Below are 19,173 nucleotides of genomic sequence, written 5' to 3' on the forward strand. Positions count from 1 at the left end.
CATTTTAGGCCACGGCCTAGGAAAAAGTTGCCAGATAAGAATACAATACAGATGAGTATTGCAAAATTACAGCTAAAATGAGCTGCAAATTAGAGCACTCATGCACGTTAGGGGTGTAAGAAAATACTGATACGCACTTCTCAAAAACACTGTATCAATATTTAATTATTCGTTTACATCCAAGATTTGTGGCAATGGGTTCATATAGCAGTGTTGTTATCTCTGAATGTAAATGGTGACAGGAAGAAGCGCAAGGGCACACCGCTTACGTTAGTATTAGCAAATCCAGCTAACTAGTTACAACCATAGATGTATACACATAGATGCCTCATTAGTGTCAGTTTCTATGGGCTTCTATACCTAAGCCATATTGGGACAGTCAAATACGGTTGGTGACCACTCCAGAGCAAGTTGACTGTGCATCTGCAACCTAGTTATTCACATATTTGAATAGATATATCAGCAGTAGACATTGTAGACACCGTAGACCCCAACCTGTCTGGAGCGATCGAATGTGGATCTATTTACATATCTATGGTTACCATCAATGGAAGAAGAAAGAATTATACCAGCTTCGACCACGGTGTACAGAGCTAAAGTGTGGACCCCTTTAGGCACACTAAGGAGATCGACATAAGTCATGCTGTTTGCAAAATAAGCTATGCCAGAACCAAAAACTCTGGGAACACATCTAATCTAAGAGCACACTTAGCATCTCGGTGCCATCCACTCTGCTGGGTCAACGTTTACCTGAATATGTAAACATGTGCTGTGAGCTTTCCTTTCATTAACAAAATAAGATGCAGATCCCACTGTTCTGATTAAATAAAATAAACTTTTTTTTATCTTCCTAAAAAATAAATATTGCAATATATATTGCCCTGCTTACAGTACCGTAATAATGTATGTTGTATTGTAATCCTTATATTGCAATGCGTATTGTCTCATCAGATTCTTGCCAATACACAGCCTTAATGCACGTGTGCGATATGATGGAAAACGGTAATCTGAAAATATTCTACTTCACACAGGCCATTTTGCTCAAAAATAAAGAAAGCAATATATATATACATCTGGAGTTATGCCCCAGGGTGTTTGTATTTGCATTCAGCAAACAAATAAAAGTAAGCATCTTGTTCCTTCCTTTGAGTCTGGGAGTCCCAGTGGTTGCTGTTGTCCTGTACAATGGCAGGCCGAAGATGAATAGATCTCTCCTCAGAGCTGCACGTGTAGCATCAGCACCTGTTAGTCTTTTTCCCCTGGCTGCAGCCGCGTTCGCTTACAACAACGCCATCATCCGCTCAATAACCATTGCCATTACATCAGGCCATTAGGGCATTAGTGTCACCCCCCAAAACACTTCCCTCGCTTCCTCTTCCATCCTTTTATCAGCCTGGCCAGGTCATGCATCACGCACGACAGCATTAAGCTCATTTGTACAAGCGAGTGTACCAGCATTCAGGGATGTATTGCAATCTCTCTCTGCTGCTCTTCCTCTGTGTTATCGAGCGACAGGGCCGGCAGACAGATCACATGCCACAGGGAATCCCACTTGGAGCGAGGAATAAAGGGAGGATGAATGAATGAAAAGAATAGTTTTAAATCGAGTCGGTGGCAAATAAATCAACAAATATTCAATAATCCGAGGGAATCTTCTAATGTTAAGGGTTCTTAGCTATGCTTAGATCTCTTTGGAATCTGTGATTTCTACAAATTTAGCAGAAATCTTCCATAAGTCTTTAAAGGATCTTATGCTGCTAGATACTTTAGCTAATTTGATAATACTTTCAGCTACTAAAAAAGAAAAAATTCTCAGATGTTCGCACAAATATACAAAAATATACAAATAAATAGTAAAGATTCCTGGTGAGGTGGGAATCTTGACACTCATATGTATTTCTGTATATATTTATAAGTAATGGACAGTGGGCTAAAGACTTTAGTAGTTGATTAAGTAGTAGATTTTGATAGTCATCTTGTAAAAGGTAAGAGCAACTGAGGACTGTTATGATTAAAGATGCGGTATGCAGGATTGCAGGACACTAGTGGTTGAAATGGGTACTGCAGTCCAAATTCAAAATATTGGAGAGCGTTGTTTCCCCACCCTCTCCTCCTCAGACTTGACCCTCACGCTGGTTGCCTACTTAAGGACACGCAACAGGAACGAGCGCAATTGACAATTAAAGCCGAACTGTAAGTTGTATGAGTTGATTTATCTGCGTTTTAATATGCTCTCATTCATAGAGATTTTTTGAGGGATGTTGAGGCTTTTTAGGTCAGGTAGAATCTGCGATCTCTGACCCGGTTTGTTCGCTGGCTTCCATGGCTGCAATACAATGTGTTTTCCGCCAACTGGCAACCTGTGGTGTCGAAAAACTATTGGGTAAACTGGCGGCATGCGGTATCGCACAGACCAAAACAAAAACAGACATTCCAACACGGAACCCACATTTCAAAGAAGAATAACTGGCTTTAGCATTGTTTTTCTGAGAAACAAGAAATTATTTCAATTGTTTTAAAAAGTCATACAGTCTACCGCAACAAAAGTACATTAGCCAAGTAAATCAGACCATTCAGATTAAAAAAAATATAAAAGTGACAAATATATTCAAACATTTCCCCTCTCTTTAGTAGTTAGTAACTCAGACTTGGTAGACGGTCATGCAGTTTTAACAGCATCTTGGGCTGTTTCTAAGCAAGGTTCTGTATTAGTGAAGCCCAAAAGTATACTTTGTTATTTACGTGTACGCTATAGGTATGTGTACAGTGTGTATGCCGTAAATTTCATCATCAGCATAGTATGCACGTGCAGTCTGATTTTTCAAACCATGCATAGTCTGTACGCCCAGCTCAAACATGTACCTTTATTTTTTTTTGTACATACAGTATTAGTTTGTCCACTAGGTCGCAACACTGGCCCAGGCCGCGAGACCATAACAACACTAGGGTGCTGAATATGCTGATTAGTTCACGCAGCATTTTGATTCGTTGACTCCACGCAGCATTTTATTTCTATTGCGGTGCATGCAGTAATAGTTGTTTGCAATTCAAATCAACAATGGAGTTTAAAAAATATGATCAATGGATCAATGGATTTATTAAGCTTATATGTGGAGGACGAAATCCAGCAGCAACTGGAAAGTCGTGCGCAGTCCTACGTTACCAGACTAATTTATCTAATCTTCGTTGGAATTTGGACAGCTTTAGGAGTTAAATAATGGCACAAATACCAGTAAATTGACTAGCGCAAACCTTAGTAAATGGCCTTGCATGATTAATTTAAATACTCTCCTCCCAGGGGGTGCTCACCCTGTGGTCTGTGTGGGTCCTAACACCCCAGTATAGTGATTGGGACACTATACTGTAACAAGCACCGTCCTTCGGATGAGACGTTAAACCGAGGTCCTGACTCTCTGTGATCATTAAAAATCCCAGGATGTCCTTCGATAAAGAGTAGGGGTGTAACCCCGGCATCCTGGCCAAATTTGCCCATTGGCCCCTCTCCATCATGGCCTCCTAATCATCCCCATATACAGATTGGCTTCATCACTCTGTCTCCTCTCCACCAATCAGCTGGTGTGTGGTGGGCGTTCTGGCGCAATATGGCTGCCGTCGCATCATCCAGGTGGATGCTGCACATTGGTGGTGGTTGAGGAGAATCCCCCTTCTATATGTAAAGCGCTTTGAGTGCCTAGAAAAGCGCTATATAAATGTAACAAATTAATTAATTAATTAAAATATGGATCAGCGCTGACTGGAGACGCGAACCGTTTAGAACGATTCAGTCCGATTTGGTGAACTGATTCGGTTCACTAAAAAGAACCGGTTCAAAAGAAAGATCGTTCGCGAACCGGACATCACTAATGTACCAGAGATGGAGCACAGCGATTGCTAACAAAGTTATTTATAGTAACTACTGAGTTATGAGAGCGCTGTCAGTCAGCGTGAGTTTATTGTGTTTGTATCTGAGAGTCCGTCTTCATCATTATTACCAACTTTGTAACACATGCAAAGTACCATTACAGCTGTCGAGATGAACGAGTTACGAGTAAGTGTTGATAATAGCATTATTTTTATATATGTTCCTATCATATGAAAAGCGTCAGTGACGCGCATTGAGTACACAGCGCAAACAAAGACAAAACAGCATTAATCGAATGTAATCCAGTTTATTGTGGGGAAAGCTGCCTAGCCCGGATATGCTCACGTTTACCCCCCTTCTGCTTAATCTCGTACCGCGTAAGGCGCCTCCGCTGTGGGCCAGATGCAGTACTGGGGGTCGGTGATGTTTAAGGCCGACCGGCCAGTGCAGCCCGAGCTTCGGCGTGCGTGAGGTTTATCTCTAAAGATGTTACTCTGCTGATGTTGAGCAGAAAGGACTGTATGCACATTGTAGAACAGATAGACGCGACGAGGACGTACAAAAACACTGACTCACAAGATAGAAAACACCGTTCTGTCGGGAGAGAGAGAAGCCGCTGAGTGTGCACGAATAATAAATAATTAGCTACACATAAGAAATCACTGATCACAGATCAGAAGGAACTGAAAAAAGACTTCTGTTTTCATTTGTACATCCAAACACTGAGATACTGCCAGCGTTCACTCGTTCACAAGCAATGATCTCTCGAGCGCTTGCATGGGCGTGCCAGATTCTCTGGGCGGAGGGAAGGGAGGTAACCGTTCCTGCTTGGACGTCAAACCAGGAGACTTCAGGATTGGCTCGTCTGGCCTGTCATTTTCTCAAAGGCAGAGAAAGACAGCCAGAACTCGGGTTTACACCGATCAACATTTCTATTCACTTGGGGACAATACTCAGGCTAGGGGAACTCATATTAATGTTGAAAAACCTCATAAAATGAAAATTTCATGCCATGGGACCTTTAAGAAAGCAGTTCCATACACAGCATTTTATTGGCTAAAATAATTAGGAGATGTTCAAGTGAACTGAAGTTTGTTGGACAAGTTACTCTCAATTAAGGTCTGGCATTCTCATGGTGACAAGTTGACAAACTCAACCCAGGCAGGTGGTTGAAGGTCGACTCTTTGTCGAAAATAAATGTTTGAATGACAGTCCGACTTTGACGTCTAGTGATGTAGAAGTCCAAATATAGAGTGTGCACATATACACTCACTCAGCTCACACACAAATGTGCATGTTTCTCAACCAAACTCTGTGAAAGTTTGGCTGTAACTGCAGCGAGGTGACGAGGAGGACTGTGATGCAGGCCGCCTTTGTGTCATGAAGAGGAATAAAGGATGAGCCCCGCTCTCTGTCTCTGCTGCCACCTCTCACTCTTTTTTAGAAGCCGTTTCACTCTGCCTTTTCTTGGACTTCCAGCTGTCACTCTGGGCTGTCCCCTCTTCTACTCTGTATGTAAGGGAAATCATCTCAGGCTGTCTTTCTTTTTCTGTTTTGTCTTTCTCTCTAGCTTGTCTGTCTATCTTTCTCTTGCTTATTCTTCCCTGTCTTCCATCCGAGATCTTGAGGAGATGCTCAGTTGCGTTGGAATGCATTAATCCCACTCGCTTATGTTCAGGATATTGTGTCTGTTCCTTTTAAATCAAATGATTTCGGGACAGGAAAAGCACTCATAAGTGCTGCACACTGTTGTCTTTGTGTGGATGCCAGATGTTGACCTCATTCGCTCAGCGGTTTGCATGAAACTGTGTTTTCCTTTGAAATTTTCAGCCCTTCACAACTCCCTTGCTTGCACGTGTGTGCGTGACAGAGATGACCAGACAAACAAAAAAGGGGTTACATAGAGAAAATTAGAAGGACCTAGGTGGAGGCAGCATGTTGAGAGAAAGATAGAAGAAACGCAACAGGGATTTGATGGCTTGTAGGAGAGAGAAGGGGCAAATGACAGCGAGTGAGAGGAAGTAATTGGGTTTGGTTAAGCCAGAGGTGACAGTATCAACAAGAGGGGTGAATGAAGATGATGGGCTGCAGTTGGAAAGCTCTGGCATTAGAGATGCTTTCACTAAACTTTTGATATCTTTCACCCCCACGTCCCCCACTCCTGCTCCACCCCTTCCTAAACCTTAGATTCAAAAGTTGCCACAGCAGCACAACTGTCAGCACTTGTCATGGCAAGGCCATAGGCCTATAGTGATGGGAGGTGACTGGGGTTTATTTGAAATCCCGTTTAAATCGGACACTGAGACTTACAAACCATGCTCACTCACAACAGACTGAGCATATTGAACAGATGAGAGAGAGAGAGAGAGAGAGAGAGAGAGAGAGAGAGAGAGAGAGAGAGAGAGAGAGAGAGAGAGAGAGAGAGAGAGAGAGAGAGAGAGAGAGAGAGAGAGATGTGGTTGGAGGATTGAAAGATAAGGGGAAACTGACACATGAGAAAGAATATAACAGGGAGGGGTTTTTTTAATTTAAAGAAATAAAGAACAAATCATAGAGATGTCTGAATGACTTTACATTACATTAAAAAGAAAGAAAGAGTTTGAACAATTTCTTTTCACAAACATGCAACACAAATATAGCACTGCTTTCTAATTAAAGTAATTTAAATTAAATGTTCAGGACTAACTGATTATAAATGTATAGAAGCCCATTTATGCCACATTAAAAAAAATCACGCTTTAGTACATCATAATGACGTCAAAATTCTGACAAAAATCATAATTTTGACTTTTTATCTTGCTTGACTTACTATGTCATAATTTTGAAATGTTATGCCATAATATAGATTTTTTTTATGCAATTTTTTTATGATTTACAAAAGCCATCTTTTTTCTTATGTGGCAGAAATCGGCTTCCATACAAATTGCATATAAAGCCTTGACAAAAGACACAAGGAAAAGATAAACTCATGTAGATGTCTGAGTAGATTATTTTGATGTTCAACAGGTGATGATCCAGATAGTTCTATAGTAAACTTCTCTAAGTTCCCTTAAAAACTGCTGCTGTTGACCACTAAAGAATGAGACACTTTGACCATAGACATCCTGCATAGTCTAACTCCTATTTTAATGATGCAGAATCTCTTCTAGAAGTTCAGATATTGCATAGATGTTTATTGTATTGAGTAAAATACATATAGAGCATACAGTATACTGGCTGCAGTGGTTAAGAGGTTGATAACCAGTTACTGAAGCCTCAATTTTGTGATTCTGAAGCCCTCTAGTGGCACAACAATGCCATTGCATTGCATACAACATTTATGTTAGAATTAATGAGTAGGCTGCATTCAAATTAATAATGGAAAACATTAGTAGATGTAAACTCGTATTTTTAAATATACTCTTGTTAAAGTAGATATAAGCAAATGATTTTCATCAGAGCATACCACAGCGTGGTAAATGTTTCATATTATTCATTAACATGAAACTTTGAACTTTTAAAATGGATATTTCTTTTATGAGAATGTTTTATACCTGTTTTATTGAATCTGTCTTAAGTTTTTCCAGTATTTGTTGGTATGGTAATTTAAATATCAGGATGAGTAAGTTGACTATAGTAGTGAAGCAAGATAGTGGGAACAGACTTAAGGACCATTACACAAATTTATGAACATAGGGTGACTAGGAAGGGTCAGTTTGTCCTCTCTGATGTTACCCACCCACTGTGCACTGAATTTCAACTGCTTCCCTCGGGTCGGAGATTTAAACTCCCTTTGTGCAAATCAAATAGACAAAAAAATTTCTTCATACCTGCTGCAATCATGTTTTTAAATGATCTATTATAAATGTATGTTATTAAATGTGTATTGTGTTGCTGTATGTGTAGCCTATGTATACTGCTGTCTACACAAATAATTGCCTTTAAGGACCATAAAGTTAACTCAAATGAGCTTTGACCTTTTGCTTCCTCTCACAGCACATAAATAATGACCACATCCATGGAGAAAAGAAGGAGTTTGTGTGTCGCTGGGAGGAATGTTCAAGAGAGCAAAAACCCTTTAAGGCCCAGTACATGCTGGTGGTACACATGCGCAGACATACAGGAGAGAAGCCTCATAAATGCACGGTGAGAATTACATTAAATACATTTTGTATTTTTTGTTTACAGACACTCATTTCAGTAGGTAGGACCATTTTTTGTTTCTGTGTGTCCTTTTCTCTCTCAGTTTGAAGGCTGTTCAAAGGCCTACTCCAGACTGGAGAACCTGAAGACACATTTGCGGTCACACACAGGAGAGAAGCCCTATGTGTGTGAACATGAAGGTTGCAACAAAGCGTTTTCTAATGCGTCAGATCGAGCCAAACATCAGAATCGCACACACTCCAATGAGGTAAATTCACACACATGAATGTACCAAGCAATAAGCAGGCATTTAGCTTCTAACACTGTCAGGTTTAGACAAGTATAAATTATGGTCAACATGAAATAAAAATTGACCCTATTTACATTAATGTCCAGCTAGCTCTTTTCAGGATGTGATAGATTCTTGATGGATACAATTAGGTCCCTTCCTACATAATTTTCTCATTGAATATTCTTTTCACTCAAAATACATCACATCTCTGAAGTAAAATGGGTTGTGACCACCATTCAGGTTGACTTTATGTTGTTTTAAGATGAACAGACATGTATTTCTATATGATGCTGATGCTCCTCTCTCTTTACTTATCTTAGAAACCCTATGTGTGTAAAATCCCTGGTTGCACTAAGCGATACACTGACCCCAGCTCTTTACGGAAACATGTTAAAACTGTACATGGTCCGGAAGCCCATGTCACCAAGAAACAGCGGGGGGACACATACCCACGACCCCCACCTCAGCCACGAGAACCTGGAGGTAATGGACAAAGCAGGTCACCAGGACAACTGCCTCTCGGAGCGATCACGGACCAAAGGGAGTATAACCATGCTACCTCGAAACAGGACGAATGTCTTCAAGTCAAGTCAATTAAAACAGAAAAGCCCATGGTAAGCCTTCTTCCATGTTAAAAAAATTAGAACAAAATGTAATGGTTTGCTATTCAGGAGTGAATCCCCTAAATTATTGTTCTGTGTATGTACAGAATATGACTCATTCCTGATATTGTGATGACACACCCCGGTAACCATAGCAATGTTCTGGCGTCTCACATCTCTGATGTTCATTTAAATGTAATTAATAACTAGTTGTTACATAAACACTGTGTAGAATTTTTGTAAATTTGTCACTACCTGCATTTTTTCGGGAGTTAATTCGTTTGCAGAATTACGCTTGTCAATCCCATACATTTCTGAACTGTGTGTAAAGAATGGGGTTAAGCATTAAAGAGGTGAACTGACAACCGAATTGAACTGCAGTGTGTATGTGGCCTTTGTCTTACAAATGTTTACTCTAAAATTAACGTACCTTTGCTGCTTCCATTCCTGGTTTCATAACTGCTCAGCTAATACTTGCCAGCGACATTTTGCCTTGCATGTGCAAATTAATAACTGAATATCTTTTTTGTCCACTACTACACGCATTACTTTTCCTCTCTTAATAAGGACAGTGGGTGATCAGGTGAGAATGGTGATGTCATTATAGGTCTGATCTTTTCTCTCTTTTTACTCATTCTATCATTTTAAGTCTGGGCCATCTGGATCAATTTTGGCTATTCATTCAGTCATCGGTCAACAGCAGCATGTCATCTCTTATTAATATTAACACTGTATGTAAAATACCTTTTTATTAGTAATGTGTTTTTTTTTATTATTTAAAGCATGGTGCATACTTTGATGTCACAATATTGTTGCCTATGGTCACATGAGTATTATATAAGCTTGCATGATAAAGCTACCTCTAGTAACTGTTTATGTATTTGGCTCTGGAACTCTGTTGCTGTTTTAAATAAGTGAGATGTGACTGCAATATGGTTTCATTGTGTTCTGGATCTTTGTTTAACTCTAGGTTGAGAAAACGCAATCCCATTTGCAACACAAAAAAACCAACCTAATTAGGACCCAACAGCTGTAAAGGGAGACCATTGTTCATTTGCCGTTTTCCGAAAATGGGGGCATACAAACATACCTCTACTCCCTATGTTGGTCATTTAGTTCTGGTATTGGCAGATGATGAGCATAAGGGGACCTGTTTGTCACACTTCTGTGATTCACTTTAGTTTACATTCCATGCTGAAGTAGAGATTAAATTTATTCAAATACAGTTTTACAGTATATTTGGCAAAAATCTATAGAAAATATGTAGAAGTTATTGCTCACATTAACCATATACTCTTACAGAGGTATTCAACCCTGCTCCTGGAGACCTAAATAGTTTAGTTCCAATCCTAATCAAACACACATAAACCAGATAATTGAGGAAATTACAGTCAGGTGTGTTGAAGCAAGTTGGGAATAAACTTTACAGGACAGTGGTCTCCAGAAGCAGGGTTGAAGACATCTGCTCTATTAAGTCTTGTTACATGTCAGAATGCAAGAAATGTTCTCAACATTGCATTTCATTCTCCCCATTGCATTTTTCTGATTCACCTGTAGAAAATGTGCCAAAAGATCAGGATTGTTACATTTTTGTCATAAATTGAGTAAAATTGAAAACAATATGTTCTCGTCTCTCTTCCTCTCTTAGACGTCTCAGCCAAGCCCTGGCAGTCAGTCTTCATGCGGCAGTGACCAGTCCACCAGCGGCCCCCATATCGGCCGTGGAGTCCAGCTTGCTGTAAACAGCATTGGGCTTGTGGGGGAGGTGGCAGTGCTTGAGGACCAGGAAAATGAAGAGGAAGAGGAGGATGAAGGAGAGGGAGAGGAGGAGGATGTCCCCATTATGGACTCTACAGTATCCACTGCAACAGTCACGGCGGCAACACTAGCTTTGCAGACACGCCGAAGTGTAGGACGGCCCCTACGCTGGATGGAAAATGTTAAGATGGAGAGGTTAAGGCAGGTGAATGGAGCTGTGCCTAGGTTAGGACATTTGTCCCCAACACCACCCCCTAAAGGCCAGGCCCTGCCTGCCCTCACAGGAAAGGGTAAGTGTTAGTTTCAGAGCTTTGTCAACATACCAAACTCTACAAATTAGTGCAGACCAACAGGTGGTCTTAATCGTAATCTTTTAAACTTAAAGGATTAGTTTATCAAATAATTTAACTTATGTCATCACCCTCATATCGTTTTCATGACTTGTTTTTCTTCTGCGGAACATATTTGTGATAAATGATGACAGAAGTTTTCTTTGTGGGTGAACTTATCTATTTATGTCTAAATACGACTATAATGGCATCACAATGATAACATTAACCTCTCCTAACAAGAGTATCTCTCATTATTAGGTTCATGCCTTGGTAGGAGTACATCTGTAGGGGTTCCCCAGCTTCCTCCGCGTCCTGAGCTGTCCAACACAGAGCTGACAGTTTTGAGTTTGCTGCATGAACGGCGGGACAGCAGTGGAAGCAACACCAGCTCTGCTTACCTAAGCAGCAGCCGTCGCTCCTCTGGCATCTCCCCCTGCTTCTCCAGTCGCCGATCTAGCCAGGCCTCGCAGTCTGAGCTCAGCCATCATCGGCGTATCCACAATCTCAGTGCCACTGACTCTTATGACCCTATCTCCACTGATGCCTCCCGACGCTCCAGTGAAGCCAGCCAGTGTGGAGGTGGAGGAGGAAGTTCGGGTGGGATGGTGTGCGGTGGAAGCTGGGGTGGTGGAAGTGGAGGTATCGGAGGAAGTGGGATGGGAGCAAGAGGTGTTTTGAACCTTACTCCAGCTCAACACTATCACCTGAAGGCCAAATATGCAGCTGCTACAGGTGGGCCTCCTCCCACACCCTTGCCCAATATGGAGCAAATGAGCCTAAAGACTCGCCTGACTTTGATGGGAGATGGACAGGACACAGGCCAGCTTACACTACCACCACTGGTCAGGCCACGTCGCTGTAGTGATGGTGCGCACAACTTACAAGGCAGTCAAGTAGTGTATCAACTGAGAGGACTGTACCCTGGTGAAGGTCTGGGGAATAGTGATCGAAGAGCCAGTGACCCTGTGCGCACACGGGATCCTAGTGTTTTCGGCTTGCCACAGGTACAGCGTTTCAGCAGCCTAAACAACATGAATTCATTACCCCAACTTGCTAGTAATCATTACTCAGTTGGAGAAGATCATGGTCTGAGCCTGCAGAACTACACCTGCCAAGTAGGTAGCTTTCAGAAGAGTCTACACTCCCCATGCCCTCCAAGCATCATAGAGCAATCAGCACTTGAAGAATTGGCCATGGACCAGGATAGTCTTCTGTTACATGTCGATGAAGACATCCTACCAGATGATTTGGTGCAGTACCTCCATTCCCAAGATCAGGAATCAGTTCACAACCATAACAGTGATTCCAGTCCCCATAGATCCAGTGTTGACCAGGGTATTGCAGATGGCCAGAACTTCCTTAGCCCACAACAGCAACAGGAAGAGGCAGAAGGGGAAGACACTAGTAAAGATGTAATGCCTATCCAGTGGAATGAGGTGAGCTCTGGTAGTGCTGATGTTACACCTCCTAGGCAGCAATCTCAGAGGTGCGGAAGTTGGTCAAACAAGAGTGGCATAGTAAGCAACCCCTTTGGTCGCTTTGGAAACATGATTGTGCAGCAACAACAACTGCATACAGATTACATAGATCAACACTCAAGTATTTATAGAGATGGTGTTCAACACATAACAGGTATTAGCTACAGATGCAGACATCCAGAGCAGCATCAACAAATTGCAAAGCCAGCCCAACAGCAATCCAAGATTAATCCAGGCATTAAGATTGAGTCTTCCTCAACACCCCAAATGGAATCAAGGCACAATAACCTTGGTCGACCAGACTTCTCTCATATCTATTTGGGCCCCATCCGCCCTAGCTGTGGCCAGCAGACAACTATATCCCAAACTCACCTCCAGCAAAATCACACAATAACACATCAAATCAGCAGTAACCTTTTGTTGCAAAGACCAGCGAACAGCAGCTTGTCTCAGACGACACTACTACCTCACCAGCCCCAGCCTCCTATGACCCACCCACCTGTCAACAGTGGCCGTAGAGGCTTATATCACCCACAGTTCTACTCCACTCAGCAGGTTAGCAACAAACAAAATACACATTCATGCCAGGAGCAAAGCTTAAGAAATAGAAATGGCACCAGTTGCTCCCTTACAAATCAGGTTTCAGGGCTGAAACTTGAGGCAGATGAACACCTTCAAACTAGCACTTGCTCTTCCCTTCAGCAGCAACAGCCGGTTTTTATTGCTGAATGTTTTGGTGCAGCAGAGTCCAATACTTCATCTTCTCACACCATAGCACAGTCATGTCTAATGGAGTCCTTGACAGAAGAGACAGAAACACCTTCTGAGGCTCTTCTGTCCCCTGGGGTTGATCAGGTTACTAGCACGGTAGAAGGAAGCCCAGGTGTCCTAGATAATGTGGGTTTAGATATTTGTTCCATCCTTGATGATGGCTATGAGCAGGGTAGTGTGGTGTCTGACATAATCAGTCCTAGTTTTCTCCAGGGTCTGTCTCGGACTTCCTCTCGACTGACTACTCCTCGTGTTTCTGCGACTTTTCACAGCATGTATCCAGGCACTAACAACATGGCTATAGGTGACATGAGCTCCCTCCTTACCACCCTCGCAGAAGAGAGTAAATTTCTGGCTATTATGCAGTAGTCTGTGAACTCCTCCTCCACAAAAAATAAAAAAATCGTAACAATGTTATAGATAAGAAAAATATAACAGACTTATGCATGTAATGTTTAAATGTGGGATGAGAAAAAGTTATTACTTTATACTCATTAAAATAGTTTGATAGGTGATGTTGACAAAGAGTTTACAGTCTATTTTGAAACTGTCTCATCGTCCTAGAGGCAGTGACCAATAAAACCATAGATACATATATAGAGGCTATTTTTTATATATCGCTATATAATGATGACAGGAGACACTTTCCATCACATTGAAACAATATTCTCTGTGTTGCTGTTGCTATATGTTTTGTTGTACACTTTAGCTACAAGTGCATGTTATTTTTCTTATCAAGTGTACACAGTGTCCACTAAACTGAGTAGGTTAACTCATGTATTGTGTACCTTTATTTTAGAGAACATTGTCTGTATTCACACTGTCTTTGAAGAATGCAGACTTAACTGTCAAAGACTGTTAACTGTTAAAGACAGGGTCGAAAATCACTAGCGAATATCGAATTTCACAAGCCTAAGTGTCATATTTTTATCATTCTAATTGTCTTTTTGAGTGTCTTAAATCAACGATGTTTCAGTGATTTCATGAAGTACCAAATGTTGATTTGATAATTTTTTTCCCAACATGTAAGTAGCAAGTAAGAGGGACCATTTTGTTGTATAAGTGTGGAACAGAATGCTAGAGCTGATAACTCCGTATCTTGACTGTATCTTTGTAAATAAGTGTTAATTGGTTTTCCTTTTGATATTGGAAAAAGTTACATTTTACATAATTTTGATCATATTGTAAATGACTGGTGCTGACGTTGGGCAGTGTATTATCTGGCAATTGTGGTAAAAAAAAACATTGTGCTCATTTTAGTCAATCTCAACATAGGCTACTTATTGCACAAAGATTTTTGAATTTGTGGCCAAAGGGTGTTGAAAGCATTGGTGTCAATTCATGTTTAAATTTATCTAAATATATCAGTAATTTTATTTGTTTATAATATTCAGTTCAGTATCCTGTTTTTTTGTCACAGCAGTGCAGTGCATCTATAGTGAGATATCATGTGCTTTTTAGATCAGCCTGTTTTTACCCACCCATTTATGATTTAATAAGCAAAATACAACTTATAAACACTAAGACACATCAAGCTCCACTACAAGAGCTAAGAGACTTTTTAGCAGTATTAAGCAGTTTCTAACCTGCATATGTACAGCTTTTTTTAAATGTGTACTCTGATTATTGGGTTCTTTGTTTGTTTTTGTACAGTTATTTGAACCTTTTCTGTAGTTGTGTATCCTATCAGTGTTTTGAATATTAAAGTGGTATGACCTATTCCCCTATGAAAGGACAAAAGGGTTTGAGCCTAAGGTATGTGCCTTATTAATGCCGGTCCATACAAAAGAATCACTGCCAAAAATAAAGTGTATGGAAAGAGTCCTATGACTTTACATGTTACATGAAACATGAAACTACATTCTGTTGGTTGGGCATTGAGAAATGTAACATGTATTAACAATGTTGGTTGCTTTGTTGTTGTTTTTTAATAGTTATTTGTTTTTTGTTTCTCATGCTTGTAAATAAATATTCATTCTGTAAACTGTAGTCAAGAGTTTAGGTGGCATCAGGGGGTCAAAATTAGTATAAGTATCCTACTTTATAAAGTAGGAATCCCTGTGCCCTCTCTTACATTTAAACAGAGAGATCAAAATGGAGTTGTGGTGCCTAGCACCCTTAGACTGGGAACAAAGTCTCAATGTTCATTTTATATCAGATTACAACAAATGTTTGTATGGTTTTAATAAAAAAATATATATAAAATTCCTGTCTGTGATTGTCTCTGAAATGTGCATGTATGCTTAAATTTTACTAGGACACAATTTGCTATTATAGTTTTTTTTTTATTTTATTTTTTTTATTGCTAACAAGAAGCATTGATCAATAATGAAACCACATTTTCAAAACTCTTCATACAGTCTGCATTACCAGAATGAATCTTGGCCAAACAGTTAATCTCACCTCCAAAACTCAGACCAACAAAACACTTCATATAGGTCTCAAAATAAGATAATTCCCCCATAACACAGGAAACAATTCTTATTCGTAACACACTGACCTAAAAAACACTAACAACAGGGAGCATTACATAAATAATTTACATGATTTTTAACCAACCAACCACTTTTATGGTTTATTTTCACACAAAATCTGTTGCTCCAGCAATGTTTACAGTTTTTTACGATCGCTATGACAATTTTTTCAATACTTTTAACAATTTTCCTAAACTCTTAACACACCAACACACATACATCACACAATTGCCAAAACGGTTAATTTCATGCTCAAAACCACACATTGTAAACTAAACTCCAACACTAATGTTCAAAATACAATAATTCACTAACACAATACACTATGTACCAAAACCCTAACACATGTTCTCTGCATAACTTCTATACGCTGTTTCTCAGTAACAATGGAATAAAATACAGGGGAAATATAAGTTTCAATTCACAATATAAACAGCTGTTTACCTTGACTTTAGCCTATAAGGTTAGGGTTTAGAACAAGGTGTTATCTGTTCTGACATACAGTGTTAAAGCATTGGTAAATTTGGCAGTAAAAATCCATTGTTTTGGTCTTGGTTGAGCTTGTGTGTAAAAGAAGTTCAAGCATTTTAAATGTGTTAACTGTATGCATTTTGTATAAAAGCAACAATAAATGTGTTAATTGTATAGTCTACACCGACAGATGTTGTGCTAACTGCGTTAAGAGTTTAGAAATGTGTTAAAAGTATTGAAATAATTGTAGCGATTGTAAAAAACTGTAATACGAACGTTATTTCTGCAATCATACACTATAGGAGTAGTGAAGAGCAAATTTTTCTTAGAGTATGCATTTAGACCCATGCTAAGAAACTCATTTAGAACATATACCCCCAGTTTCACAGACAAGGCTCAAGCTAGTCCTAGACTAAAATGCATTTTTGAGTTGTGTTAACTGAAAGAAACTTGCACTGATGTATCTTAAAATATGTCAGTGCCATTGTTTTGTCTTAAGATACACACCAGTAATGTTTTTTTTAGGGCACATTTATAAAAGTTACTTAAATGTACTAATTGAACTAATGCCTAATCCTAGTTTAGCCTAAGCCCTGTTTGTGAAACCAGCAGAGGTAATAATGTTTTATTGCTTAATATAGACCAATAGTGATCAAGTTAAGTATGAGTTTTCTTGTTTATTGTAGGTGAAAAAAAACGAACAAAGTCCCGTCTGAGCTGAACAGCTCCTAAAGCCGGTGGTGCTGCCCACTGCTCCACTGGCACTTCTGGGTCTGGGGCCAGCACGTCAAATGGCACACGTTTATCTCAGCCATGTTGTGCAAGACGGCACATGCCAAAATGATGTTGCACACCTTCTCTGGCGAATAGAGCAAGGTGCCCCCCGCGTGTGCCAGGCAGAGCCATCTACCTAGGAGCCCCACGCAGCGCTCCACAGTGGCTCGTGTTCGTGCGTGCGCGTGGTTGAAGTTGCGCTCCTGATGCGTCACGGGGTTTCGCACAGGGGTGATCAAAAAGTCCAAAAAAGGATAACCCCTGTCACCTAAATGGGAAAAGAGAGGTTATGAAACAAATATATTTTGCAAAATAAATTTGCTCTTATTACTCACCTAAAAGATAACCATGACCCCTCAATGTGCCCTCCTGCAGCCGTCTGCTCACGCTGCTGTGCTCAAAAATGAAGGCATCGTGGGTGCCTCCAGGCCATCGTGCCACAACATTTAATAGGCAGAGTCTGGCATCACAAATAATTTGCACATTGACTGAATGATAATTTTTGCGGTTGATGTATGCGTAATCATTAACCGATGGTGGTTTCAGACACACGTGGGTACTGTCAATTGCACCTATGACATTTGGAATCCCAGCAATCTCATAAAACCCCCTTTTAATCATTGTTTGCTGGGCATTGTCGTATGTGAATTGGATGTAGTGTGGGATGAGAGTCCTGATGGCAGCCAGTACGGATGACAGCATGCGGCTCATGGTGGGTTGGGATATACCAGACCTGTAAGCAATCTCCCGTTGAAAGGTTCCAGTGGCCAAGAACCCCAGTGTAGAGAGAACCTGGACTGGAACAGGTAAGGCCCTTGACCGCCGGGTCTCACGTTGGAGGTAGGGCTCCAGGTTATTGCACAGCTCCTGGATAAGATGCCTTGGAAGGCGAAATCTGCTCATCAGCCATTCATCTGATTCATTCAGAAGATCTCGCCTATCCTGAAACACTCTTTCCCTTCTCATGGGCGCATATGCGTCTTCTAAAAGCGCCAGGTCAGCCATCATTGACAATTGGTGTATGGTGGAAATCCAGTTTAAATAGCTGTTTGGATGAGAAAATCTCAATGCATTATTTTACAGCACGTGTTTTGAAACAATTAGCATTTAATTTCGTATCACGTCACATGTATTGGGGTGTACAATAGTGATGATGATGTGATGTGGAGTACCATTCATTCACATTAATAATTGCATGACAATTTGTAAGATTCTTATTATTATTATGATTATGATTTTTATTATTAATGACGCTTATTGTTATTTAGAAGAAGAATGTCATTATTATTATTATTTATTTTATTATTATTATTATTATTTAAAAGAAGAAGAATGTAATTTTTATTATTTTGTCAGTCTGAATTATTTTCAGTCCCAGTCCGTGCGCAGCTGCCGGGCCTAACCCTGAAATGTCAGGTAAAGCGCACAGGCTCGGAGGCTATTCCGCAACTGGAGGAATACATATGCCTACAAATCAAATGCTTTGGTAAAGTCACACAAATTAAACATTGAAGTCCATGTTGCACAAAAATAAACAATGAAGTTTATAATTACTATGTTGTTGTTGTTGATTTTTTTACAGTGGGTCATAATATAGCATACATTTGTCAGTGCGTTTTGTGGTGTTAGGAATTGTTTTTCTGCGCATTTTCAAAACGTGTGTACACCACCTCCTGAGCTGGCGTAGGATTTGAGCGTGCCGTATGCCAACGTCCATATTGATAAATCTCAAAGTCACCGTGGTTTTGGGTGTACGCTGGACATTTGGTGTACACACTTTTGATAAATGAGGGCCACTGAGAGGACACTTTTTGCAGCCGACGTCCCACTGAGTGAATCAACTGACAATGGCTCTAATTTACATGTATTTCTTTTTACCTGAAACTTCCCCCAAACTCCTGATTCCCTCTCCAGGCAGATCACCGAAATATACCCAAAATCTATTGGATTTAATGTCAATTCTCACTATACAGTATTATATGTGTTTGATATAGTTTGAAATGTCTCAGTGCGAATAGTATGGAAGGATATCGCGGACAATTTCCAAAAGGAATTGCAAATTGTATTTGCAATTGCGTTTTCAATTTGTGGACGCATAAAATGTGACATAATCCAAACGCAATTGCAAATCGCGCATTGCCATTTGCATTTTCGTTTACGCGAACACACAACGACTGCCAAATTTCAAATGGAAAAGCAAAGTCTGTTTGCAATTGCATTTCCAAGGTCTTACAAGT

At 40.3% G+C, this 19,173-nt stretch overlaps 2 protein-coding genes across 2 annotated transcripts in view; one reads left to right on the forward strand and one right to left on the reverse strand.

The window, feature by feature from the left end:
- Positions 1-13,690, forward strand: part of gli3 (GLI family zinc finger 3) — a 228,327-nt gene extending 214,637 nt beyond the window's left edge. The window contains exons 11-15 of the mRNA XM_079806928.1: positions 7,838-7,987; positions 8,088-8,252; positions 8,597-8,890; positions 10,527-10,926; positions 11,227-13,690. Of these exons, the coding sequence (XP_079663054.1) occupies positions 7,838-7,987; positions 8,088-8,252; positions 8,597-8,890; positions 10,527-10,926; positions 11,227-13,586 (3,369 nt within the window). The 3' untranslated portion in view covers positions 13,587-13,690. The remainder of the gene's footprint in view (positions 1-7,837; positions 7,988-8,087; positions 8,253-8,596; positions 8,891-10,526; positions 10,927-11,226) is intronic.
- A 3,200-nt stretch (positions 13,691-16,890) lies between these two features.
- LOC307119580 (putative nuclease HARBI1) lies at positions 16,891-17,941 on the reverse strand (the record flags this gene model as incomplete). Its single annotated transcript, XM_079805923.1, has 2 exons — positions 16,891-17,204; positions 17,272-17,941. The coding sequence occupies 2 exons, from the start codon at positions 17,939-17,941 to the stop codon at positions 16,891-16,893; spliced, it is 984 nt and encodes a 327-aa protein (XP_079662049.1).
- Positions 17,942-19,173: the final 1,232 nt, after the last annotated feature.

This window comes from Gobio gobio (genome assembly GCF_949357685.1).
Source record: "Gobio gobio genome assembly, chromosome: 23".
NCBI lineage: Eukaryota > Metazoa > Chordata > Actinopteri > Cypriniformes > Gobionidae > Gobio > Gobio gobio.